Genomic DNA, 27,705 nt, shown 5'->3' with positions numbered 1-27,705 from the left:
TAAATGGAGGGATTATTTATTTATTTATTTTGGTTTTTTGAGACAGGGTTTCTCTGTGTAGCCCTGGTTGTCCTGGAACCCACTCTGTAGACCAGGCTGGCCTCTCGAACTCAGAAATCCACCTGCCTCTGCCTCCCGAGTGCTGGGATTAAAGGCGTGCGCCACCACCGCCCCACAATGGAGGGATTTTAAATCCACAGTGTTGACTGTATGCCCTGCTATAGATCTTTAGCTATCAAGATGGAAAACAACCCCAGCATTCATCTCAGGAAAAAGCATGCTGAGTTAATCAGACTCCTAACCCCACACTAATTGTTGACCAAGTAAAGCCACAAGATTCAGTTGTTAAGGCTCTCTGGCTGATTCCAGTTCTCAGGACTATTTAACACAGTTAATATTTCACAGGGGTGGCTCCTCTAAAGCGGAGTCAGGAATCGGGAACCCTGTGCTTTCTTTTGAGTTCTGCTGTCCATAGTCTACCTGATAAGGTAGACCAGTCTTGTTCTCCACAATTGTGAAGCAAGAGGAAGGAAAGGCTTGCCCAGCAGGAACGGGGAGGAGCCCCTAAAAAGAAAAGGATTTTTTAAAGTTATGCAAATGCAATGTCTTCTTGGTCTCTGTTTATGGGTTAAGATAGCTTCAAGACAGAGCGAATTTAGAGTCAATGGCGCCCAAGGAAGTAGGAACCATGAGGTTTAGCAAAATACCAAGATGGCCGTGCTTTTGTGTAAGAACCATTGAATACGGAACCGGATCTTTTGTTAGCTGTGAAATTTTTTAGATTAATTTCTCTTGGATAATGTGTGGGGTGGAAGAACTTTTAAACATCTCCTAAGTGCTGCATTCCAAACAAGAACGAATTGATGCTGTCTCATCCGAGTCTGTCCTTGGACAACGTGGCCTGCCATATCGAGGGTTTGTTTAAAATTATAGACTCACACTTGGTTTATTAAGCACCCTGTCCTTCCATCTATATTTTAGAGTTAGCACCAGCAACACAAATATGAAAAGATCTGTCCGATTTCACTTCTACTCCGCAGGTTTACAAGTGTCGAGCGCTTCCTTTTGGAACGCCCTTGTGATTGGCTGAGCCAATGCCAGTGACATCAACCAACTTACTTTTGATTGGAAGGCTCGTTGCTGGGACTGTAGCGTTTGCAGGAAGTCACTTAACTGTTTGAGGGCTGGGAACCCGAAGTTGAAGTTCTGTTTCGTCCCTAGGGATGGGCGTAACTGCCTAGGGGAGATGCGGTCCCAAGCCACGCCAGCTGGCACGTGGGCCGGGAGGCGTGGGCGCGCGCGCGGTCTGGGCGGCATCTGCGGGGATGCGCAGCCGCTGGTTGCCGGGCTCCGAGCAGTTTCCCTTTTAAATGTCAGCGTTCGGGGCTGGAGGGGCAGCACGCGGCGGCGGAACGGAACGGTCGGATTGGCCGCGCGCCGTAGTTCTAGACGCACCTCTCCACCGAAGGGCCCTTCTGACTGGCAGGGGGAGAAAGTAAACAGAGTTGAATCACCCTCCCCACTGGCCAATTGGAGGGGGCCTGGATTGTGACGTGATGGGATTCTGCGAAATTGTTACTGAGCTGGAGAATGCCGGAGAGGCGCGGCGCGGCAGGACCAGGGGCTCAGCGGCCGTCGGCGGACGCGGGAAGAAGTGTCTCGTAGGCGCGGCGCCCCACTCAGCCCCGGCCCCCCTCGTCCGCGTACTCGGCTGATGCCCCGGGGCGTCAGCTCGGCGGAGAGGCGGTCGAGGACGTGCGCCTGGCTCGCAGTTGGCTTTCTCTGGGACTCCGACACGTTTGCAGTTGAATAAACTTGCGACCGCCACGTGTGGCATCTCTCCAAGGAACCGGCTCAGGAGGAGGGCGCGCCCATCGTGGGATCGCGCGGGGCGCCGGGCAGGGCGGCGGCGACAGCGGCGGAGCCGGCCGCGGCTTCTGCGTGCGGAGGCGCTGCCGGTTACGTAAAGATGAGGGGCTGAGGTCGCCTCGGCGCTCCCGCGAGTCGCAAGCTCCCGCGCCCCCGCCCCCTCGGCCGCGCCGCACCGCGCTCGTCGTCCGAGGCCAGGGCAGGGCTAGCCGAAGCTCCGCAGCCACCGTCAAGTTTGGCCGCACCGCCCGGGCTGCCGTCGCCCGCACCATGTCCGCGGCCGCCTACATGGACTTCGTGGCTGCCCAGTGTCTGGTTTCCATCTCCAACCGCGCCGCCGTGCCGGAGCACGGGGGCGCTCCGGAAGCCGAGCGGCTGCGACTACCTGAGCGCGAGGTGACCAAGGAACACGGTGACCCGGGGGACACCTGGAAGGATTATTGCACGCTGGTCACTATCGCCAAGAGCTTGTTGGACCTCAACAAATACCGACCCATCCAGACCCCCTCGGTGTGCAGCGACAGTCTGGAGAGTCCCGATGAGGATATAGGATCCGACAGCGACGTGACCACCGAATCTGGGTCGAGTCCTTCCCACAGCCCGGAGGAGAGACAGGATTCTGGCAGCGCGCCCAGCCCGCTCTCCCTCCTCCACTCTGGAGTGGCTTCGAAGGGGAAACACGCCTCCGAAAAGAGGCACAAGTGCCCGTACAGTGGCTGTGGGAAAGTCTATGGAAAATCTTCCCATCTTAAAGCCCATTACAGAGTGCATACAGGTTAGCGGCGTCGCCTCTCCCCCGCTCCGGGCTTTAGCTAACCTTTGGCCGGCCAGCATTCCTGGGCGCCCAGGACACCGCACTCGGCCTAGTGGCTGCAAACATTTTGGAGAAGATGCTGCTTAACTCCTGCACTCTCTCCTTACTTGGCTCCAACCTTTAGGAGCCACCCGACCACCACCCCCACCCCCCCAACCGCCGCTCTGAGCAAGTGGCTTGCGTGGCTCGGCCTGGAGCCGGCCCGCCCCTCCCTTACCCGCCCCGCCCCCGGGACTCCGTACCCCGCCGCTGCGGGGCCGCCCCACCTGGGGAGACACTGGCTACCGGTAGGGTAGTCAGGTGGCGCAGCTTTTATTCCATTCCCCGGTGGGGTTGCAGCGGAGGGGTCGGCCTGGGAGGGGAGCCGCACTCTGCGTGAATCGTTTTAGGATGACTAAGGACTCATTTAGCTGGATGGCGGCTACTTTTCAGGGCTTGCCAAGGTGGTTTTAAATTTGGCTAAGAGTCCCCTGAGAGGTTTAAAATAAAACTGCTTCAGGCTGCAGGGGAGACTGATGAAGGAATGGATTGTGGATTAACTTCTTGACTAGTTAGCTTTCCTAAGGAACGTGATTCAGTGCTGATCTGTTCCCATGTGACTTATTTGGTCTCATGCCTGAAGCCTTAGGAGAGAGGTGTGGTCTTTGCTGGAGTTCAAGGCCTCCGGGTTGAGTGTGGGGGCGTTCCTCTTAGCTGTAGGCCACGCTGCACACCAACGTTGCTGTAAACCCATCAGCTCTAGGGAACTGGTTTTAGGAGCTTAGTAGGACCCTGGTCAACTAGCTCTGGTGGTTCTAGTTAAACATGCCTAGAAAAAGGTGGAAGGCGTTCACATATGGACACGTGTTGTGATCAGCTAGGGAAGGGTCGTTTGTAACTGTTGTTATGATTAGGCAGCGGGCCTTACCTGGTCCTGAGACAGCATGTTTCAGAGTTGTTGGCATCGTGTACAAAAGTGTTGAGGGGTTTGGTGTGAGGCTTTGGCATTTTGTAGAAGAGGTCCGGAACCTTTCTTTGGTTTCAAAATGGTACTCGGTGGGATTTTCGGGTTTGTTTGCTTTTGAAAAGACTATGTAGCCATCTGCCCTTTTTTATTATCTTTTGGAAAGTGAGTCTTTGGGAGGTGGCTGCCAGCATCAGAATAAGTCTTAAATTTCCTAGTGATAATGAAAAGCTAGGTGATATTTGGGGTCCATGTCTAGGTTGCCATATGAAACTGCGCCTTTGTAAGTTTGACTCTATAATAGCAGTTGGACAGGCCTGTACCCTCAGTGGGGGGTGTGACCTTTAGTAGGGCTCTGGGAGGTGAACAGAGGTATATTAACTCAGCGAGTTACTCTCCACAGCTGTTGGGCAGGCCTGGCCATGTCAGCCATGTTCCCAGGGTTCAGTGGCTCACATGGACACCCATGGCCACCTTGAGCAAAGGCATTTTCTCCTTCAGGAGGGCTGCCCAGTGGATGATGCAGGTGGGGAGGCCCGCAGTGCCTACTGTGGCTCAGCAGAAGATACCCAGCATTCTGGGCCATTTCAGCTGAGTGCTTTTCTCGGGCATTTATAGAAATGGCTGCTCATGTGTGCGTGCATGCGTGCTGCTCTTTAATTCTCCATAAGGCACGTCAGCTCAGCTGTTTCAGGAGAACCTTTCACACCGATCACAGTCGAAAAGGAAATTAAGGAGATGTTCTTCCCATTTTAAACTGCTACAGTCATACCTTTGGCTCTAGTGGTGTGGTGATTTCAGGGGTCTTAACTTATGTTTTGGGGGGCGTTGGGGATAAGTACTGCTAGTGTGGACAGAAATGCCAGCCTCTACAGATAATGCCCGAAGTGTTTTGGTGTGGAGGCGCATGCCAAGCTGAGTTTCTGTCGCTTCCATTCTCAGACAGCTTCAGGTTAGCTCGTGGTTGGGTGGGGCAAGCAGCTTCCGGATTTTCTCTCTGCACCTTCTTAAATCCTGAAGGTGCTTGGATCATCTGCATTCCGTGAAAATCTTAAGAGCTGAAGTCCCTGCCACACCCCCCTGAGCTCAGTACTGCTCCACACAGTCCCTCTAGAATCCCTCCCTTTTGTTCACTTCCTTATAGAGTCTTACACAGCTCAGCTTCCATAGAAGTTGCATCATTTCAATTTTTTGCCCCCTTTAATTCATGGAACACCTTCCATGATGTCCCGAGGAAGGACACAGAGGAGGTGACTGAGTGAGGCTCGAGTTTTGCCTCTCTGTTTTCCTGAGACCCTACAGCAGGTCTTTGTAATTGGGGGTTTGCAAACTGTCACCCTGCTGCAGAATTGGCTTTGCAGATTTGTTTGCTGTGGACAGCACAGAGTTTATAAAAATTTCATTAGTTACCAGCATCTAAAAAATCAGGATTCTGGCATAAGTCCAGATGTCTAGCTTCTCTGGAAAGATCTGGCAAATAGTGGGCCGGATTCTTGCCTAGCAACAATTGGTTTGAACCACTTTTTATCAGGAGGGCCTCATTTATATCTTTTTACTTTTGGTTTTTGGAGGCAGTGCCTTGCTATAGGCTGAACTTGCTATAAGCTGAACTTGGATTTGAGATGTTCCCCTCCCCCCTCCCCCTAAGTGCAGAGGTTACAGGCATGTATGCCAGACTTAGACTTTTTTCTTGGCTTCTCAGAGTGTCTGGCAGAAGGGGCTGGTATAGCATCCTTCAGTTTTGGAATAGAATAGTTTTGTCTCCCCCCTCCTCCTCCCCCAAGGACTGTCCATACTGGCTATTCTAACTTGAGTGGACAAGTTACCTTCCAAGGTAGTCAGCCTCTTTTACTATTCTCTGCGGCTTTGGAGTCATTGTTTGTCCAAGGAGAATCTAGTGTTATTAGAAATGTGATATGGTCGATGTGGTAGCACATGCCTTTAATCCTAGCACTTGGGAGGCAGAAGCAGATGGATCTTTCAGAGTTCAAGGTCAGCCTGGTCTACATAGCAAGCAAGCTACTAACAGGCTGCCAGGGTTATATAGTGAGACCCTGTCTCACAGAATTGTGATAGGAAGCTACTTACAGGGGCTACAGATGTTCAGTGGCAAAAGACATGCTTATCATGCCCAAGGCCCTGGGTTCAATTCTTAGCACCCAAACAAAAGTCCAGGGAGTCTAGATTTCAGGGCCAGAGCCAGCTCTGGCAGTGACCCCAAGCCCTAGACTTTGAGACCTTAGTGGCTGGAAGTGTTGTCACCTTCTCTTTTTGTAAGTACAAGGAAACCCTGTGTTCTCCTTCTTAAGGAGGCGTGCTGTTTGCCACAGTGGTTTTTTTGTTTTTTTGTTTGTTTTTGTTTTTTAAAAAGATTTATTTAATGTATATGAGTACACTGTTGCTGTCTTCAGACATACCAGAAGAGGGCATCAGATCCCATTACAGATGGTTGTGAGCCACCATGTGGTTGCTGGGATTTGAACTCAGGACCTCTGGAAGAGCAGACAATGCTCTTAACCGCTGAGCCATCTCTCCAGCCCTTGCCACGGTGTTAATGGGATAGATTTCATAAACTGCTTCCTTCCTCCCAGATGCGTTTCCAGCTAAACCCCACTGAGTGGGGAGGGGTCGACTTGCCTATGGAACTATGTCTCCACTGTTTTCCCATTATAGGTCCCCTAAGGAGACTTGAGATGATGTTTTTCTACAAATGCCCATCCTGTACCCACCCTATGGTGTCTTAACACTGAGAGCATGAATTCTAGAGCTGCTTAGGGACCTGTGCCCCTTTAGAAGGCCACAGATCATTCTAATACCTACCTAAGATTGTTTCCATCTATCAGAGAACCAATTTTTGCCTGCCTGGGGACGATGTTAACCACCCCACCCGCCGTGGGAATGTCTAGCCCCATTTTCAAGTGCCTTGAGTGGATCGTAGCGAGGTGAGTGCAGAGCCATGTGAGGCTTCCTGTTGAGAAGATAGGTTCTTGAGTTTGTTGGGTTCTTGGGGGCTTGCTTGTGAATTGCAGACGAGGTATACTTCTCTTGAGTCCTTGGGTTATTTGGCCTAGCAGAAAAATCCCTTCGAGATGGAGACCCGCTCTGGTGGCGCTTGTTTGTCCTTAGTCTGGAAGAGAAGGAGCCCTCCTTCATCTCTTAGTTGCCCCATCCCTGTGCCTCAGCACTGACAAAGCAGGGTGGCCTTTGGAGCTTCAGAAGCTGGCGAGGATCCCTGCTTCACAGCATGAAATGCAAATGGGGTACAATTTTGAAAACCACGTGGTTGTTGTTTCCCTGGTTTCCCTCTCATGGAGTGTGAGTGGGCCCAGGGTTGGAGGAGGGAGGAGCTGGGGAAAGCAGAGCCCTCTGGATGGTAGCATCCATTGCCTTTAGACACCGTGCTATAACAGGAGGGACCCCATCCCTGGCTCGGTTGTTGATGCCTATCCCCAAGAACCCATTCAGTCATTCTGCAGCGTCTGTGGGAAACTCCCTAAGTGAACTTCCCAGGGAGAAACATCACAGGGCACGCTGGGAAAGTGGCTGACAACGATCTTTCCTAATAAGTTCATTGAGAGGAAGAAAACGGGGCAGATGGTTTCTCGTGCTCTTCCTGCAGGCCCTAAAGCCACAGGGCTCTAGCTCTGCTTGGAGAGCCTGCCTTCCCAGCCCCATCAGCTTGGTTTCTGAATGCCTTCCGAGCATTAGCCTTGTTGGTTTTGAAAAACAACACCCAGGCTTGTTGTGTTTCTTAGTCTGGCTTTTCTTCTCTCTTTCTCTCTTGCCTTATCTATTCTCAGGGTTGGGGGAAGCTAGCTTACAGCTAGAAACCTCCCCCACATCACCCTCCCACCCTGCCTTAGTGTTTCTCCAGAAAGCCCAGCGCCCACGGAGGAGCGTAAATTAATGCCTAGTAATTGGTACAAAGGCACTTTCTGTTTCTATGCAACACACGCAAAAGGGAGAGAGAAAAAAAGAACCCACAGATGTTAAAAAGGGAAAGAGAGATCCTCCCAGCAGTGGTCGTGGGTAATCCTGGCTCCCAGGCCGCCCCACTTTTTGTTGGAAGTTAGTCACAGGCCTAAGCCTAGTGCACTTGGTGGTGGTAATTGTTGGTCTAAAAAGAATAGACCTTGGAGGTTGGACGTGACCTTGAAAGGTCATCTCATCCATCATTTTGTCTGTAAAAGAGCATGTGCCCACCCTCTGAGATGGGCTTGATCTGCAGGAGCATTGGAGGAACTTTGGAGATTTGGAGGCACATTGCCAGGATACAGAAGCCCTCTAGCCTTCGCTAGCATGTGACTCTGAGCTTCTGGAATCTTCTGCGGCCCGTAGTTTTTCAGTAGAAAATGTTAAAGCCCGTGGTGACTTTCAGCTGGCTTCTGAAATCGCTCATGTCTCCCTCCCTGGTGAGCTCCCGGGGCTTTGAATCTGTGATTAAGGAGGTTTTATTTATATTGTTGTTTTAGAGCTGTGCCCGGTGGATGCTGATGCTGCAGCTTAGATGAGTTAATCAGGTAAAGGGGCTTGGGGGAGTGGCCCAGCCTCTTCCTCTCATTCCCAGCCAACCTCAGGTCCCGAGGCAGCTCCAGGCCAAGCTCAGAGTCCTTCCTTTTCCTTCCTGGGAGGCCAAGAGTTTAAGTATCTGTCTTGCCTCCTCAGTAAGTGTAGTGATATTGGGAGAATGGCGTCTTCTACCAGAATAGGGAGGAACCCAAAGTTTTTTATTATGTTTTTATTTTTATTTTAAAGATTTATTTATTTATTATATGTAAGTACACTGTAGTTGTCTTCAGACACTCCAGAAGAGGGAGTTGTGAGCCACCATGTGGTTGCTGGGATTTGAACTTCGGACCTTTGGAAGAGCAGTCGGGTGCTCTTACCCACTGAGCCATCTCACCAGCCCCTTATTTTTATTTTTTATTTCTTGGGTCTTTCTCCACATTCATTTCCACTTGTTCCTAAACACACACGTTTGTGAGGTGTGTCTTCAAGCCACCTTTTGTCTTAGCTGCACACTTCCCAGGTGCACAGGGCTTTGGAAGCCTGTGGTAAGAACTGAGAATCTGGACCTGGGATCCAAGGGTTCCTACCGCATCATCCCAGACCAGAGCTGCTGGGTCTTTGAGTGAATGAAAGTGTTTTCTGGGGTTGAGGGGATGGAACCTGGGCCTCCTGAGTGCTGCTAGCACTGTGTCTTGGGCCCCTGAAATTAATTAATTAATTAATTGTTTGTTTGTTTGTTTGTTTATTTGTTTTTCGAGACAGGGTTTCTCTGTATAGCCCTGGCTGGCCTCGAACTCACTTTGTAGACCAGGCTGGCCTCGAACTCAGAAATCCGCCTGCTTCTTACTCCCGAGTGCTGGGATTAAAGGCATATACCAACACTGCAGATCATTGTGGCTCAGAACAATGGGGGAAAGGTGGGGGAACTTCAGCACCTGCCCTTTCCAGGGGATCGGCTCTGCTAAGATCGCAGTTAGTAATGACAAGGTCCTGGCCCATCAGAGTAGTGCGTGACCTCTTAGAAGCTCTAGCTAAGGTAAGGGGCTTCCAGAAGAGCCTTTACCTTCAGCATGGAGACAGGGGTACTGTGATGGGAGCATGGGCCTGCCCAGGCCTAACCTAACCCTGACTCCATAACTCTCATCACAAAGACTCAGGTAAAGCTTTTATCTCCCTGAAACCTCAGGTTTCTCACCTGTCAAATGGGGTTCCATAATTATATATATTCATGAAGTTATGAGGCCACGTTCAGACGAGTCATTTAAAAGATTATGCATGCTAACCTTTTGCTGAGTGTTACTACCATTAAAAAATATATATTTTACATACATATCCCAGACACCTTTGAGAGTCTTAGAATTTTTGTTTAGAATTCTAGGTGGACTCAGGATGGTACTGAACAACTGTGACCAAGTGAAAGGTGTGTTAGATGGCGACAGCCATTGAGACTTAGTGAGCACTATCATACTGAGCATGTAGTATGTCTCAGAGCCTGAGCTAAGTGGCTTACATGCGTTTCAGTTAAATGTCAATCCCATAAGATAGAATAGAAGTGTGCTGCTTTTCTTGTTTAAACAGGAGGAATCAGACTAGTCCAAGGTTATGCTGAGACATGCCTACTGTTTCATGGGGGCTGTTGAGTGGCTTGTTCCCAGTGAGAAGAGATTCTGTATTTATTCTTATGGCTCTTTTGGGTTTGGCCCTAGAGCCACCATCTTAAGCTGTCTTCCTTGTGCCCCAGCTCTGATGGGAAGATAGTTTTTATGAGTTTTAGTTAGGAAAGTCAACAAAAATTACTGCTTCTGACCGTGTCACCTGAAACTATTTCCTTCCAAACAGTAAAAACAAACAAACAAACAGACCAAATTTGTCATTGTTGTTTCGATTTGCTCTTTTTGTTTGTTTGCTTTTGCGTTTTGAGACAGGGTCTGGCTTGTATAGCTCATGCCAGCCCTGCAACTCTATGATCTAAGGCTGTCTTTCTGCCTTAGCTTCCAGACTGCTGAGATGACAGGCCAGTGCAGCCACACCTGCCAGGGGCTGGGTTTGGGATCCATAAATAGGTTGCAAGCAAGAAAGTCCAGACTTGGACTTGCTCTGAGCTGGGCGTTGTGTCTCTCACCTATAATCCCAACACTTGATAGGCTTAGGCAGCAGACAACCGCCACGTGTTAGAGGGCACACTAGGCTACTTAGCAAAACTTAAAAAAAGATTAAAAATAGAGCTCCGGGTTCAGGAGTTGCTGAATGCGGACGGACATTCAGTGCCCCCCACTCTATGGCTTTGCCATCCTCTTGCTGGCTCTGGCTTCATTCATGAGCAGGCTGTCTCTGAATGGTACTAAAATGGCTGCCAAGCAACACCAGACTCACTTCCTGCCAATTCAGCAAAGCCCCACAGAAAGGCTACTTCCCATTCCTAATGATCCCAGCAAACAACCCAGGCTGAAAGCCAGGGCTAAGCTGAAGTGGTGTGTCCCTTATGAAAACAGACTTATTCATCCAAGACTCTCAGGTCTGAAGGTGTGGGCTCAGAGAAAGGACTGGCTGCAAAGGGAAGCAAGGTGCCCTGTGCCTTACCAGTAGAGGAAGATAGAGGCCAGGCAAGGCAAATCAAACACCGATGTCCACTTAGGCTTGCAAATAGACACTGTGCCAAAGAGCAGCATTTATTTTCTCTGCTCTCCTGAGCGTACCAGAAAAGATAGGCTCTGAGCGAATGGACAGAAAGGATCTGGCAGAGTACAGATGATTTCAACATATTTTACAAGTGCTCATGCACTCACAGGCCCTCCTGAGGAGATGATTGGGGAACCAAGACCAAACAAATGCTTCGCATGGGACGAGTTTTATAAGCAGCTGTGTGATCTTCAGGGTTTTCACATCACCTGTTCCAGTGCTTTGAGGGATGAAACGAATCACATTTATGTGAGCATTTATTATCCCACGTGCTACTTAATAGAGAAGGTCCCTGTAAAGATGAGCCATTTATATAGTGGTTCCTATCGAGATTCCAAAGTCCTTTCAATGTGCACCGTACTCAACAGAAACACCACAATAAATACAGGAAACAGAAAACAGAGCTTAAGCAAGCATGCGCTCGCACACACACACACACACACACCTGGGCTGCCGTAATTCTGTTGTAGTTTTTGCTGTAATTCTGTTGTTGTTTTTGTATCATTACAGTTTCAAAGACAGTAGCAGAATGAAGCTGGGCGTGGAGTGCATGCCTCTAACCTGAGCATTTGGGGAGGGCTAGGCAGGAGGGATGAATTCTGAGAGCATCCAAGGCCAACTTGGGTCACCTGTCCAGATCCCATCGTGGGCAGGAGACAGGGGCCGCCTCATGTTTGGAGAGCTCAGACTCATCCTTCATAGTTTCTGCTGATGAACACTGAATCAGGGCAATCTCTGACTCATTTTGTTGCAGATATGAGTGGTTCAGTGGAGTAAGACTCTGCCACCACAGCCATACCCTGGTACCAGCAATGCAAAGTCCCCAGGGGGGAAGCTGGAGACAAATGATGGCATAGCATTGCCTGTCTGCCTCATCTGTCACAACCTAGCTAGCTGTTAGAGTGGGCATAGTTAACCCCACCCCCCACCCCCCTCTGTTGGAGAAAAGCTCTATCTTGGCTGTATAAGAGTTCTTAGGATCAGTGAGTTTGTAAAGATACGATTCTATAGCTACACTGGCCTCAAACTCACAGTGATCCTTCTGCCTCAGCCTCGCAAGTGCTGGAATTATAGAAACAGCTTGTTAACACATTACATTGTATTATCTTTCTGAGGTAAAACTCAAAACAGCCCGCTAATTTGGGATTCCTCGCTTTCTTTCCCTGGTTGATATCTGGAATAGCAAAATTCACAGGCTGCTTTGGCAACATGAAGGGTCATCCCTGCAGCTTGGTGGTCTCCACTGGCTGTCACACACCCACTGTATGCCACCTCTGATGCTGAAGAGTGAGATTCTAGGCACTGTGACATTGTTTTCCTCTGGCGGCACCTAGTCCTGTCTCAACCCAGGTCTGCCTAAGAGCATGTCCCACTTGACCACAAGCCAGCCCCTCAGGTGCCGTTCCAGTAGGACCTTCCTAACCTGGGCTTCCGTTGCACTTGGTCTGGCGAGGCTGGGAGGTAGCAGCCTTTTCTGAGCACTTCCTGGTCTGACTTTAAGAGGAAATACAGAGCTCTGGCGCTCCCTAGAGACCTCTAACATCTGCACAGACACTGTTCTGCCAGCCCCATTCAGGGCTCATAAGCATAAGGTTGAAAATAACAGTAGCGAGTAGAAAAGACCCACGTAAGCCTCAAAACGCAGCAGCCTGGCCCTCTATGGACCGCAGGGCTTCGTCCATGATGGTGGCCGGCATCGTGCCCAGGAAACGATCCAAGGACATAGTCTGTACTGAGGCTTGTTGCTTCTGCACTTGCACAAAGATGGCCAAGCAGAGAGGTCAGGGGCCGTGTGCACTCCAAGGTCTTGGAGGTGTTAGCAAGAGTTTCAGGAGGGCTGTGTGCTTCTCACAGATCTATGGAGTTTGGGTGTCCATGCAAGCAGTAGCAGAGGGAGTAAGCTTAAGGTGCATAGCTTTTTTATTTATTGAGACACGGCTTCCTGTAGCCCAGGCTAGACTTAAATTTATTAGGCTACCAAGGATGGCTTTGAACACCATCCCCCTACCTCAGCCTTTTCAAGAATTGGAATTTCAGGTGTGTGCTACATACAGCTCCTGGCTTGGTATTCTACATTAAAAACAAGCGAAACAAAGCAGAACAAGACAAAAACCCATTACTTAGAAACTGAAAGTTGGGAGCTATCACTTAACTGTCTTAACAATGAATGCACCGTGCCCCCACCCCCAGGCAATGTATATGCAAAGAAGGGCCAGGAAGACAGAGTGCAACCCCACCCCCACCCGCTGGCTTGTAAGGTTCCTTCAGTTCTACCCTTGGCCGGTTTCTCTTATCTCCCATCTTTGTGTGCATACAACTGAAGCAAGCACTCAGGCTGGGTTTGAAACTGGCCGTGCCCTGGGGCAGGGAGAATCACGTGCCTCTTAAGCTAGCTGCTGCTCCTGATACCTGGCCAGTTAGAAAGCTCCATGCTAGGTGCTTCCAGCTCCAAGGTCTCAGACTGACTTAAACAGTGCCTTCTAGTGAGGTGTACCAACAGGCAGCCCTTTCTTGTGTTTAAAAAAATACGTATAGCTGTTTGAGGTCCATAGTTTGCTTCTGCACTGGTTTTAGTTTAGAATTTCTGAGACGAGGCCAGGAGACTCAGTTCCTACTGTGCTGAGTACCAGAAGAATCTTGTCTGTCATCTTTCCTTGGAGTTTCAGGAGGGCTGTGTGTTTCTCACAGATCTATGGAGTTTGGGTGTCCATGCAAGCAGTAGCAGTGGTATCTGTGTACCCCACAGATCCCAAATGGCGGGCGTGAAGTATGCCCCGGGACAGACCTGTTCCCTTTAAAAAGTGCACAGGCTACTTTCTTTCCCTCTGGGACCCGGCAGCAGCATCTCAGCATCAAAGTCACACGGCAAACATAAACATAGTGAAACCGGGCTGTAGAGACAGCTCAGCGGTTAGGAGCACTGACTGCTCTTCCAGAGGTCCTGAGTTCACTTCCCAGCAACCACATGGCGGCTCACAACCATCTGTAATGGAATCAGATGCCCTCTTCTAGTGTGTCGGAAGACAGCTACAGTGTATTTACATATAATACAAAAATAAATCTCTTTTAAAAAAAAATCGCGAAACCACCTAGGATACAGGAGAGAGATAGAACAGGTGGTACTCGGATGGGTAGCCGTGGGGGGGCAGGATTGTTCCTTCGGAGGCTGCCTGGCATCCTCCTCGTTCCTTTAGAACATCTTTGGGTGTGGCGATACTTCCGGTGAACCGGAGGTTTATCGCGTCTTGATTTTTGAGTCCAGGGTTCAGGGAAACGACTTAGGTAGGGATGGTGGAATTCTGTCTGGGATGTTCACAAACTGTTACGTTAGATTTGCCCTTGAGAACACTGGAGAATGGAGGTGTTTGTTCTGCCCTGCAGACCCACTACGGGTGGTGGGAAGGTGGCAGTGGACAGCCAGGGATTCGAGCAGGTCTTTGTGGGACCCACCAGGTCAAGCACTGTGGTTGAGGCTGTGTTCTTGGACTGACCCATTTCCTAGGAAGGATGGCAGTAGTTGGACAGCCCTGCTTATGCAGTGCGCAACGCATCGCTCAGGAAGAGGGGGTGCCTTTTTTGCCTGTTCTTGCTAGGGCCTTTTTCTAGGTCATTAAAAAGGAGGAGAGGAGGTGGGCTGGTGGTGAGAAGACAGATGTATATCCTGAAAGGTTTTTCACTTTCTAATGAGTTGTTTGTGTCAGAAACAGCGACTTCCTTTCTTGTCAGCGACACCTTGAGTACCCATTAATTTCTCCATAGAAACTACACATCTCTGCTCCCACGGAACACATTGTTTCGGGTGGGTTTTTGTTTTGTGTTAAGACGGGGTCTCATTACATGGCCCTTCTTGGCTGGACTGGAGTTCACTCTATAAGCTGGCTTTAGACTCCTAAATCTAATCTTTTTTTTTTTTTTCCTTTGCTTTTTTTTTTTTTTTTTTATTCTATATATTTTTTTAAAAGATTTTTAAAAATTTTATTATATGTAAGTACACTGTAGCTGTCTTCAGACACTCCAGAAGAGGGAGTCAGATCTCATTACGATGGTTGTGAGCCACCATGTGGTTGCTGAGATTTGAACTTCGGACCTTCGGAAGAGCAGTCGGGTGCTCTTACCCACTGAGCCATCTCACCAGCCCTATATATATATATTTCCATAATTTATTTTTGTTATTCACTTTACATCCCAATCGCACACCCCCTTCTCTTCCCCTAGTCCTGCACTTAGAAATGTCTCCCTCTCTACCCTCTCCTATCTATAATGAAGCCTGCTGCTTCTGCACTTTCACGAAGATGAACAAGCACAGCTGTTGAAGGTCAGAGGCCATGTGCACTCAAGATCTTGGAGGTGCTAGGGAATCCAGAGGAGTAAGCTTAAGGTCCATAGCTTTTTTTTGTCTTGGATACCACCCTGTCCTGGGACATCTGTCCCAGCAGGACTAAGCCCATCTTCTCCCACTGAGACTAACCAGGCAGTCCAGATAGGAAAGGGGATCCAATGCAATGGCAGGCAACAGAGTCAGAGAGAGCCCCACTCCAGTTGTTAGGGAACCCAAGAGAAGACCAAGTCGCACATCAACAAGAGTCTCATTATGTGGCCTAGCCTGGCCTCAAACTCTATCCTCCAGTCTCAGCTACCCAGATACTGATTTATAGGCATGGACTACTGTGAGCATCCTTGAAATACTTGATAATCTGTGGAATAACTTAAGCTCAAATGCATCATTATTTTCAGTAAGTTTATATATTCACATGAGAACATACTAGTTTTTGAAACAATGTCTTCACATAACTCATTTTGGCCTTGAATTTACTGGGTAAACCAGAATGGCTTTGCATTTGTAAGCCTCCTGTTGTAGCTTACAAATTGCGAAGGGTATGGGTATGTGTTACCATGTTCATCTTTTGTAAATATTAGATAACTTTCTGTCTCTATCAAATCTGTATCTATGGGCATTTGCACACGAGAGCACTGGAGGATGGAGACGGTTGCCCCCTTTCTGCCTCTGCTGACCGCAAGCGCTCTAGGTCGCCCTATAAAGATGAGCTTGAATTTCTGACCTTCCTGCCTCTGTCTCCCAAATGCTCAGAGTACAAGCCTGTACCTGGTTTATGTGGTTCTGGAGGTCAAACCCTAGGCTTTATGCATGCTGAGCAAGCAGATAATCTTCTTCTAGGTGAGCCACATCACACCCCTGGCTTCCTCCTCTTTCTTCCTTCCTTCCTTCTTTCTTTCCTTTTCCTTCCCTCCTCTCTTCCTCCCTCCTTCCATCCTTTCCTTTCTCCTCTTCTCTACTTCCTTCCTTTTTCTTTTTTTCTGGGGATAGAATCTCACTAAATAGCTCAAATTGACCTCAAACTCATGGTGGTATACTTTTTTTTTTTTTAAAGATTTATTATTATAATATGAAAGTACACTGTAACTGTCTTCAGACACACCAGAAGAGGGCATCAGATCTCATTACAGATGGTTGTGAGCCTCCATGTGGTTGCTGAAACCCGAACTTGGGACCTTCAGAAGAGCAGTCAGTCAGTGCTCTTAATCAGAGCCATCTCTCCAGCTCTCATGGTGGTATTCTTGCCTCAGTATCCCAAGTACTGGGACTGTAGATGTACGTGTGTGTGTGTGTGTGTGTGTGTGTGTGTGTGTGTGTGTTTTGTTTTGAGGCAGGGTCTCACTATGTTGTCCAGGCAACCCTTGAATTTATGGCTATCTTCCCACGTCAGCATCCTGGTGTTGGGGTTATAGATCTTCACCACTATACCTAATCACTCTCCCCATTATCATTTTAAAATTTATTCTTGTCTCATACAGTGCATCCTGACCCCTTCCCATCTGTCTGTCTGTCTATCGTCTATCTACCTACTTTGTGATGGGGTCTTTTTACACATCCCTAGCCGTCCTGGAACTCACAATGTAGACCAGGCTGGACATGAATTCACAGATTCACCTATGTCTCAGTGAACCTGGAGTTCACCAACTCAGAGACTGTGAGCGAAGGAGCTTCAGACCCTCTTATCAGCTCCTTCCCAGTGCTGGATTTTACACACAAATTGCTATACCCAGGATTTTTGTTTTGTTTTGTTTTAGCATGTGTGGCAGAGATAGAACTCAGGTCTTCATGTTTACATAGCAAGCAGTTTACTATCTACCTGTCACACAGGTGTGTGTGTGTGTGTTTGTGTGTGTGTGTTGCTCATCAGTCCTAGGACCTTGCACATGCTAGGCAAGTGCTTTATCACTGATCTACATGCCTAGCTATCAGGATATTATATATTTTTTTAATTTAAAAAATTTCATTGTGATATAATTACAACATATCTCCCATCCCTTTCCTCCCTTCAAGTTCTCACATGCATCCCTCCCCTTTGTCCTTTTAATCCACGGCCTCTGTTTTTACTAGTTGTATATATACATATATGTATATGCGTATATGTGCAATGCATGTATATTTCTACATATAACTTGTTTAGTATGTATAATGTTATTTGTATGTATGTTTTTCAGGGCCAACCATTTGGCCCTGGAAAACCAGTTGGTGTGCTCTTCCCTGGGGAATTTCATCTGTCATCCCCGACTTTCTCAGTTGCCTAATTTAATAAATGTATAAGTATTGTGTGTATAGTGTGTGGGGGGGTGGGGAATAGGGGACATCTTTTAGGAGTGGTTTTCTTCTTTGAACATGTTGCAGATAGTCTCCTTTGTTGTTTCCACACACTGCACACTCCAGGCCCTCCAGCTTTTTTTTTTTTTTTTTTTTTTTTTTGGTTTTTCAAGACAGGGTTTCTCTGTGTAGCCCTGGCTGATCCTGGAACTCACTCTGTAGACCAGGCTGGCCTCGAACTTAGAAATCCACCTGCCTCTGCCTCCCGAGTGCTGGGATTAAAGGCGTGCGCCACCACGCCCGGCGTGGCCCTCCAGCTTCAACAGACTCTTTTGTCTTTACTCCCATCTCTCTGGGAGTATGGGGACCACACATGTGCACTGCTGCATCCATCTTCTTTACTAGGTTCTGGTTTGGATGGCCATTTTTGCATAGCAAGCGCTGTTACTGGCTGAGCCAACCTGTCGGCTCCCTGCGGTTTGATTAGTAAGTGTTGTTAATTGTATTATAGATTTTAATCTTTATCAAATGCTGCAATTTCATAAACTCATTGGTCAATTTTTCTTTTATATATATATTTATTAGGCATTTTCTTCATTTACATTTCCAATGCTATCCCAAAAGTCCCCTATACCCTCCCACCCACCCACTCCCACTTTTTGGCCCTGGCGTTCCCCTGTACTGGGGCATATAAAGTTTGCAAGTCCAATGGGCCTCTCTTTCCAGTGATGGCCGACTTGGCCATCTTTTGATACATATGCAGCTAGAGTCAAGAGCTCCGGGGTACTGGTTAGTTCATATTGTTCCACAATTTTTCTTTTTTTTAAAGATTTATTTATTTATTATATGTAAGTACACTGTAGCTGTCTTCAGACACACCCGAAGAGGGCATCAGATCTCATTACAGATGGTTGTGAACCACGATGTGGTTGCTGGGATTTGAACTCAGGTCCTCCGGAAGAGCATTCAGTGCTCTTAACTGCTGAGCCATCTCTCCAACCCACTCAGTTCTTAAGTTTCATAAAGTTTTATAATGTGTATAAGGTTGCATACATACATATTGCCATGTAGAATCAGAGGAAGCGGGATGGTGAACTTGAGGCCAGACTAGATTACACCAAGAGAGAGACTCTGTCTCAAGAACAAAAACTAAAAAGAACAATCCTTAAATTTTGCTTCCTCTATTCCACCATGATTCAAAAACATTTATCTGTGTTTTCTTTAGTTTTTACTTTTATGGCCCATTTAGAATTCATTTAAGTAAAAAGCGCAGGACAGGATTGCAGATTTTTTGCCCAATATTCCTGTTATTATGAAAAAATTTACCGATTTGAAATCTTCCATGTACAGAATCTCTGCAATCTTAGGCTTACGGTGTACTCAGTCCCAATGGATTCCTGAGTTTGTTTTCAGTTCTCCTCGCTGCTGAACCAGGGTCTCACAATCTTCATTATCCTAGCTGTAGTAATACATTTTATATGTAGTCTTACAAGTACTTGTTTTTTCTTCAGAGTTTTCCTGGCAAGCCAGACATGTTTATTCTTCCAAATGATCTTCAGAAATTGGTCAAGTTTAAGAAAAAAAAAATTCTTACAGTATGTGTGAATGTCATCGATGGATGTGTTTGTGCCAAACGGTGGTATTTCCACCACCAGGCTTCGCCCTCCAAGAAGACTAGAACTGTTGATCCATCATGTGTTTTCTTTGATCCTTCTGGGTTCGTTGTGAAGGTCCTGAGTCTTTGTTCTTGGGCCTGCCCTAAATGTTCCTGATCAGGTCATAGCAAAACCCTGGCTCCTGCTTTCAAAATGTATATGGGAGAGGGCTGGAGAGATGGCTCAGCAGTTAAGAGGACTGACTGCTCTTCCAGAGGCCCTGAGTTCAATTCCCAGTAACCACATGGTGGCTCACAACCATCTGTAATGGGATCCGATGGTGCCCTCTTCTGGTGTGTCTGAAGACAGCTCCAGTGTGCTCACATACATACAATAAATAAATAATTCTTTAAAAATTTTTATATGGGAATTGCAGCCCACCCTCATCCCCGTTATCTTGACTTCTCAATCAGAGATTCTCAACTGACAATCACAGACTCCATTTTCTCTCCTAACTGCATCCACCCCATCTCCTGAACAGAGAGAGACTGGGCCTCTTGTAAGTGGCAGATGTCGCTGAGGAAGTTTTATTTTTATTTTACTATTGACCTTGCTGAAGGAGGGTTTCAGATTTGTTTTCTTTTTTTTTTTTTTTTAAATGTTTCTTTTTTGTTTTTGTTTTCTTTTTTTTTTTTTAAAGATTTATTTATTATATGTAAGTACACTGTAGCTGTCTTCAGACATTCCAGAAGAGGGCGCCAGATCTCGTTGCGGATGGTTGTGAGCCACCATGTGGTTGCTGGGATTTGAACTCTGGACCTTTGGAAGAGCAGTCGGGTGCTCTTACCCACTGAGCCATCTCACCAGCCCCCTTCTTTTTTTTTTTAATATTTATTTATTGATTGATTCTATGTATGTGAGTACACTGTAACTGTACAGATGGTTGTGATGTGGATGTTGGAGATTGAATTTTAGGACCTCTGCTCGCTCTGGTCAACTCAGCTCGCTCAGTCCCTGCTTGCTCCGGCCCAAAGCTTCATTTATTATTATACATAACTTCACTGTAGCTGACTTCAGATGCACCAGAAGAGGGCGTCAGATCTCATTACGGGTGGTTGTGAGCCACCATGTGGTTGCTGGGATTTGAACTCAGGTCCTTCGGAAGAGCAGCCAGTGCTTTTACCCATTGAGCCATCTCACCAGCCCCCAGATTTGTGTTCTTTGATGCTAAATGATGATCTTTGTTTTCCTTTACTAGGGATGAATATTAAGTTTTATCAAGTGTTTCACATATATTTAAGGTGTGCATTGGTAAGGACACAAGCAATAACATGCTTTCCAATACCAAAGTAACCCTTTTCTTTATCCATAGAATTTTAGACTTGGTTTTGCCCCGTTGCAGGAATTGATTCTTGATTGAGGCTTGGAGAGTTCTGTTCCTGAAACCAAAGCTTCCTTCCCTTAGATTTGTTCCTTACTAAAATGGTTGGCTTTGGCCAGAAGCAGCAAGAGCATTTATTTGATTGTGGATTTGGAACCTTGACGTGACCAGGTTGGATCTCCTTTGAGCCCTCTCTGGCTAAGGAAGGGAAGGAAGGTGAGAAAAACCAGGAAGAATGAGGTATTGAAAACTCTGGGTTCAGATCTCAGTGGCAGCCTCGACTCGGAGAACCTAGGGGATCCTGCATGGGAAGTTGAGTGCTTAGCAGGTACAAAGCACTCTGGCCTCCTGTCACGTATGGAGTCTCTCAGTTCAACTGACCTCAGCACTTTCCCAATAAGAATGAGCTATGTTTAGCTTCACCTGTGTCAATTGGCTTTCTGTCACCAGGACATGCTACTCGAGATATGTCAGTTTCAAGAGGAAAACGTTTATCTTGGCTTTTGATTTCAGAGGGTTCAGCCCATAGTTGCTTGCCTGGGTTCCTTTCTTTGAGCCTGTGGGGCAGTGCATCATGGTGGAAAGGTGGGATTATGGAGAATGTTCATCTTGTAGTAGCTAAGAAACTGAGAGAGAAGAGGGCCCAGGGTCCCAATATGCCCTTCAAGGATGTCCTGTGGGTAGCTTAACTTCTTCCCCAGGGGGCTCCATTTCCTAGCTGACACCACCCCCCCGCCACAGCTCTATAGCTAGGGACCAAGCCTTCAACACGGAAGCCTCAGGCATTTGAAATCGGGTCCATCAGGGCTGACTAATTGCTAGTAACCGGGAAATTTCTTCCCAGATATGGGCCCTTTGTGACTGTAGTTGGAAGGCACAGCTGGGCCTGTCTCATGCCCTGGTGGGCCAGGGAGCATTCCGGAGGCCTGGTTGTCTCCACAGAGCAAGTCTGTTACTCATGCTGTGCCAAGTTCAGTCGCTTTCTTGGTCAAGTTTATTTTTTATACTCTGAAAAAGTCTGTCGGAAAGAGGTGCTTAGCCTGTGCTGCTAGGGGCGGGAGTGCAGCGTAAATAATGAGAATTCCGGAGCCTGGGTTGTTAGCAGCTCTGCTCCAGTAAGGCAGAGTTTATGGTGTTGTTGCCTCTGGGTGCGTTTTCCTGAGAAGGCCAGAAACTACACTGTAGCACAAGCCTGCTTTTCTCCCCGACAGGAATGATAACTCTCATTAACACTGCAGACTGGGCTTAAAGGTTCTCTGACTGATGCTTGCCTGGCCGTGAACGCCATGGAAAAGGCTGGCCATTGCCCTTTGACCTCAAAAGCTCTGAGTTCAGAGTGGACCTCACTTAGTGTCCCTCTCAGACTGGAACTGTGACATGACAGCTCACAGTTCCTCTGCCCTCTTCCCTTCTCTTCGCAAGGTCTCTGTTCCCTTCAGCCTCGTTCTCCTCTTGGCATGATTTTCCATTCTTCTGCCTCTCTGTTTTGTTTTCTTTGAGATGGGGTCTTGTTATATAACACAGGCTTACCTCACTCAAGGCAAACCTCCTGCCTCAGCCTCCTCATAGTCAGGGTTGCAGGTTTGTCCACCATGCTGGGCTTCTGTCTTACACTTTCTTAGGTGTGAACCTTATATCACTGTCAATGACACCTTGTGTTTGCCATTCACATATCCTTATATATCCCATAATAGGTAGTACGCCTGTTCTCCCTGGGCTGAAGGGAAACAAACAATAGGTTCCCATGCAAAGTCGGGCCTGCATATACACCCCTGGCTGGTGTTGAGTTTGCATGGCTGTCAGAACTGTGGACTTTACCACAACCCAGAATGGAGTTAGCCATGAATCCTGAGTTCATCCCACTTGCTCTGCCATGAGCTGCTCTTCTCTTGTTCTTACCCCTTTGGTCTTGGCTTCTGGCAAGGCCAGATTTGGCTTGTGGGCTATAGGGGGCTCGGCTTTGCCTGATGCCTTTCCAAAGTACTCCCTAAGGTTCAAACCTGCTACTTACAACAGCATTGCTAACTGCTTACAGACTGTTTGCTCTGGTGTACAAGTTAAATGACCCCAACGAAGGCTCTTCCTGGCTCTGGGCTAGCTCTGGACTCCGGGCTAGCCTTTCTCTTCTCTGAAACCCTCGGGGATGAGAAAGCTCCCCAGGGACAGTACCTGAACTTAGGAACAATCACAAACAGTGACTGGCCATAAATTAAATTGGAATCGAGTTCTCAGAGAGTGAACCCTAAGCATCCTTGAACTTCTCTCTATATGTCAGTGTGAGCATCCATGGCTGACGTGGCCTTTGTGACACTCTCCACTGGGACACTTATATGAAGCCATCTTTGAAAATGAGGGCAGTCCCTTTTTCCTTGGCACCTCTGCCAACAGAGTGGCCCTTGGGGTCCATTGTTCCCTGGCTCCAGATAGGGATACTGGGATTCACCCCTCCCTTTCCTGACTTGACTCGTGACTACAGGTGCCAGGCAGGAAGCTAAGCCGTATGGTACAGTGCAAAGAAAGCCACTTCACCAGCAAGCTCTGGGAAGAAGAAAGCTTTGCTCGAGGCCTTCTCATCGTTTTCCTGAGCCACGGATAGAGGCTCCAAGAGTAAAAGCAAGAGCTTTGTCCCTGTTGCTTGCAGCTTATTCTATGGATTCTGTCATATTTCCCCATCATATAAAGTATGTATTATATTATATATAATATATGTGTGTGTATACATTTTGGAAGACAGGATTAACACTTTGTAGCTCAGGCTGCCTTGAGCTCTAAATTCTGCCTCAATCTCCTGGCTGCTGGGATACCAGGCCAGCTTGATTTTTATCGTCTCTCTCTGTTAGCGTGACATCTTTAATACACACCATTGTTTAGAAAAACATTTCCCTTAGATTGTCTTTTGGGGTTAGAAAGGGCTGCTGCAGGCCAATCCCAGAATGGTTCGAAGTCTGCTCTAGTGACCTAACTTCTGAGGTGGTTTTGGTCATATATTAATGGTCTGAAAACACACACGTGCACACACACACACACACACACCTACATACCTGGCCCCGTCTGTGGGTTCGAGGTCAGTTGATTCAAATACAGATAAAAAAAAAAATTCAAGAAGAATGTGTTTCTGCTAAACACGTATTGACTCCCCCCCCCCTTGTCATTAGTCCCTAAACAATGAAATAAACAGCTCTTTAAGTAGCCTAGGGATCATTTAGAGCATATACGATGTGCTCATGATATGTGGAAATATAAAATATACAATTTTATTTATCAAGTTATTTTCCTTGCCATAAGACACCGTCATAAGAGAGTTCTTACAATCTGGATTTCAGCTCGTGCTCAAAGATCTGCTGAAGCGGGGCCAAGCTTTTTGTTCAGCAGGAGTTTTAGCCCCCGACTTTGTTGGATTGTTCAGTGCAAGCTTTCTGGCTGCCTTTCTTCTTGGGCTCTCCCCTCAGGAACTCGCTGTGCAGTGTCTCTCCTGGCTCTCTGGCCACCTTCTGTGCTTGGCTCCGACGCTCTAGCTGTGAGGATTTAGCCCTAAGCTTGCACATAGCCTTGCTTTTTTGCCCAGCAGAGTTTTCCTCAAGACTGAGTAGGCTTTGCAGTGTTGGACCCGGGCTTAGCAAACACCGCATGTATAGATTCCTGCAATGCTGGACAGTTGCCTGGCTTGCCTCCATTATTTGTGCATCTCACTGGTGCAGGTGAAGAGAGGAGAGAGTGACTTTCCGATGACTCAGACGCCTCGAGCTGGACAGCTCCCAGCCTCTGCAGTGTCTTTCCAGCTTCCAGCAAGCCAGGGACAGGAGTGAGAAAATGATCGCTCCTCACACCTACCAAAAGTAAAGCCTGCCTGCTGAGTGCTGTGGAGCCTGTGTGTCCTGTGTGTAGGAAGCAGCTGTTTGGGGCTGTGCTTGGAACAGAGTGAAGGGCAGGCAGGTGGTCCCAGAGCAAGGTGATGACAGGTACTCGCAAGAGCAATTGAGGTCCCTGTGTCAGCACAGTCTGATTTTGTGCTGGTATGTGTCCTCGGGTGATTGACACAGTCCCATCCCCCTGGCTGGCATCTTGGTGCGTGCATGTGTGTGTGTGTGTGCGTGCGTGCATGCGTGTAATGGTTTCTCTTACAGGAGCATATATGTTCCAGATGGGACTTAGCTGCATTCTAAGTGTGTGACATAGCATGGTGTGACTCCAACCAAGGAAAGCAGTCAGAACCAGGAGAGATATGGGAAGAGTGTTAAGTCTTCCTGACCCACTAGAGGTTGGACAGCTGAGCAGCTAGGAGCCCAGGGCTTGACATTAGGCAGACAGTGAGCTCATGGCTCTGCTTTTGAATGGTATGTTCCAGCAAGTAATGTAACCCTCCAAGTCTCCATTTTCTCCACTGTACGATGGCCAGTGTGTGGGACTCTGAAAAGCCAGTGGAATGGTGAATGGGTAGCCCTAGCTCGATCCCTGTACTTAATTTAATGGGAGGAACATGTAGGTTTGGGGGGGGGTGTCATGTGATCTGAGGAAGAGATGGCTAGTGTAAGCTGGGTCCTGAGACACTATGACTTGTAAGATGGCTTTGCAGGAGGGCACAGTCCACAGCCACTGCAGTGTATTCTCAAGCCCTGCTAGGCTGCCTCCCCAGGTAGAGCTACAGTGCTGGCAAGGGCTAAGGGAAATTGCCTGTTGTTGGGAGCGAGGGGGGCCTCCCAGTCCTCTCCTTTCATCTCTGTGATGCCAGGAAATGTAGCAAAGGTCTTGGCCTTTGGCCTGATCTTAAGATCTCCTGAAACCGACAATTGTATAGGATAAAATTAGAAGGAGGAGGGGCAGGGGAAGGGAGGAGGAAGAAGAGGAGGAAAGAGTTTCTGAGTGGTCACTGGGTACAAAGTACCACGCTTCTTTGTTTAGAGAATTCTCAGCAATTTCCCGTTGCTTAGCTCGCCAGGGCTGCCAGAAGGGACCACAGACATCCTCTGACTGAGTGGACAGTAGTTTCCGGGAGTCTGGAAACTCACTAAGGTCTCTCTCAGGATAGCTGCTCACTGTGCTCTCACGCCCCTGCCTTGTTCCCGTCTTACAAGAACACCGGTCATGGGATGAAGATCCACCCCGCAGGGACCTCATTTAATTCCCATCACCTCTTTAAGGTCTCAATTTAGGGGACCAAGCCCCTTTCTACTCCAGGATTCTCAGGTGCAAAGTCCTAACCAAAAATGTCAGTGAGTAGGCTGGTGAGATGGCTGAGCAGGTCACACTTGCCCTGCAGGTCTAGTGATCAGAGTTCAATCCTAGAGCCCCAGTAAAAACAAGAAGAGACCTGGTTCCACAAACTTGTCCTTCAACCTCCATGTGAGTGTCAAGACACACATATACCTATGTGCACACATGTATAATCTTAATTTTTAAAAATTCAAGTATTTGCATAGAATGAATGTGTCTACATTGCCTACAATTTCTAATATGGTGTAAATGTTGTGCAGTCTGACATGAAGGTAACAGTAAAAACGTCGGTACATGTGACACTTTTTCCTTTCCAGATATTTTTCCATCCATGATTAGTTGAATCCAGATATTGACCCCATGGTTAGGCAGGACAACTATACAGTCACATTCTGAGATGTGTGTATTGGGAAAAGGATGTCAACTGAGAGTGTGGGGGGTCTGGGGTGGGGCGGGGGAATACGACAGAGTTTATCCTGAGTGTCCTAGGGACTGTCACCCATAGGTGGTCTTCGGAATGTTTTTGACATACCCTTTTCAACAGTGTTGTGTCTTGATTTCCTTCTCCTAGGTGAACGGCCCTTTCCCTGCACGTGGCCAGACTGCCTTAAAAAGTTCTCGCGCTCGGATGAGCTGACCCGCCACTACCGGACCCACACTGGGGAGAAGCAGTTCCGTTGCCCGCTGTGTGAGAAGAGATTCATGAGGAGCGATCATCTCACCAAGCATGCCCGGCGTCACACCGAGTTCCACCCCAGCATGATCAAGAGATCAAAAAAGGCTCTTGCCAGCCCCTTGTGAGGTGCTCCCCACGGCAGCCAGGCAGAGATGGGTCCCCGGAAGGACAGAGCTCCCAGGAAACAGACGGACACATGGAAATCTGCCACAGCAGAGGCGCGCTGGCCACAGGAGGTCACGGCTTCTTTGGCCAATATTCTGATATCTCCCTGCACTGTTTCCAAAAAGCACATGGTAGCCTAAGATCAAAGTCAATATTTGGTCCCCTTGCAGAGGCAACTCAGAACCGTCTCTGACTGTTGGAGGGCAGGCAAATAAATGCTTTTGGTATTTTCTCCTTTGTTTTTGGGGGAGGGGGGAGGGGGAAAGGCCAAGACGAGGGGTAGGATTCTGAAGATTCAGGCTGGTGGTGTACATACGTCTGACTGGGTGAGTTGACCCCTGGCCTCCCACAGTGACTCTGGATCCTTGATGCTTGCTGACTCTCAGAATTGTGTTTTCTTCTCATTTAATGTAACGACCGGTGTGCTTCAGTTTGTTTAGCAGAACCACTCTCTTGAATCACATTAACTTTTGAGATTAAAAAAAAAAAACAAAAAAACAAAAAAACAAAAAAAACCCCCAAACAAACCAACCCTCCATAGCACAGCTGTCTTTTATGCAAGCAAGAGCACACCTACTCCAGCATGATTTGTCATCTAAAGACTTGAAAACAAAACAACAGCAACAACAAAAAGTTACTTATAGTCAATGGATAAGCAGAGTCCGAATTTACACTAATCAAGACAGACCTTCGAGGGGGTCACGCTAAGTCCGGAACTTTTTCAAGCCTTGCTTCGTATGAATTGTACTATCTGAACATAAACTGCACTTTTATTTTCTAATACCGAGGGTGAATACGGTAAATACATGCTTTGAGGGTAGAAGCCGACGTTCTGTTTGGCACCACGTTATAATCTGCTTATTTTAACAGTATACACATTTCCCTGAGAACCTATGGCAAAGATGGGAGGGCAGAACGTATGAAACACATGCTGACGAGGGGGAGGAGGAGGGGAGTGCTTTTAAAGATAACAAAAAATGAGCAAACAATTTTAACTTCATGAATTTGTTTGTATTCCCCCATGCTTTCTGATAACGCCGTCTTGTTCCATGCGCGGGACTAGGACAGAGAGAGCGGTCGGCTGGCTCTTTGTAGCATTGGTTGATGAATGGGTGTATAGCCATCGCCAGGCCTGGAAGTGCGCCCCCTTTTGGTGGGGGGTGCTTCTTGGTCTCCTTATGTTCTATGAAATTCCCACTATGAGGTGCAAGAGTTATATCAAAGGAAGCTGAAATATGAAAAAAAAAAAAAGTTTGCCC

At 47.7% G+C, this 27,705-nt stretch overlaps 1 protein-coding gene and 1 pseudogene across 1 annotated transcript; one reads left to right on the top strand and one right to left on the bottom strand.

Annotated features, from left to right (window-relative positions):
- On the bottom strand, window positions 1-2,141 carry LOC147000158 (uncharacterized; annotated as a pseudogene).
- On the top strand, window positions 2,140-27,705 carry Klf9 (KLF transcription factor 9). The gene is made up of 2 exons (XM_021151710.3): window positions 2,140-2,644; window positions 26,177-27,705. Exons 1-2 carry the CDS (start codon window positions 2,140-2,142, stop codon window positions 26,404-26,406), a joined length of 735 nt encoding a protein of 244 aa, XP_021007369.1. The 3' UTR covers window positions 26,407-27,705.

The sequence above is a fragment of the Mus caroli genome, unplaced genomic scaffold, assembly GCF_978045245.1.
Source record: "Mus caroli unplaced genomic scaffold, Mus_caroli_1 scaffold_20, whole genome shotgun sequence".
Taxonomy (NCBI): domain Eukaryota; kingdom Metazoa; phylum Chordata; class Mammalia; order Rodentia; family Muridae; genus Mus; species Mus caroli.
The sequence above is the reverse complement of the archived record's forward strand: the minus strand, read 5'-3'. Positions and strand labels throughout refer to the sequence as shown.

What these genes read in the sequence shown, in the direction of transcription:
- Klf9 (XM_021151710.3), top strand. Translation starts at nt 2,140, where the DNA reads ATGTCCGCGGCCGCCTACATGGACTTCGTGGCTGCCCAGTGTCTGGTT. An exon ending in CCATTACAGAGTGCATACAG is followed by an intron (nt 2,645 to 26,176) that starts GTTAGCGGCGTC and finishes TCCTTCTCCTAG; the next exon opens with GTGAACGGCCCTTTCCCTGC.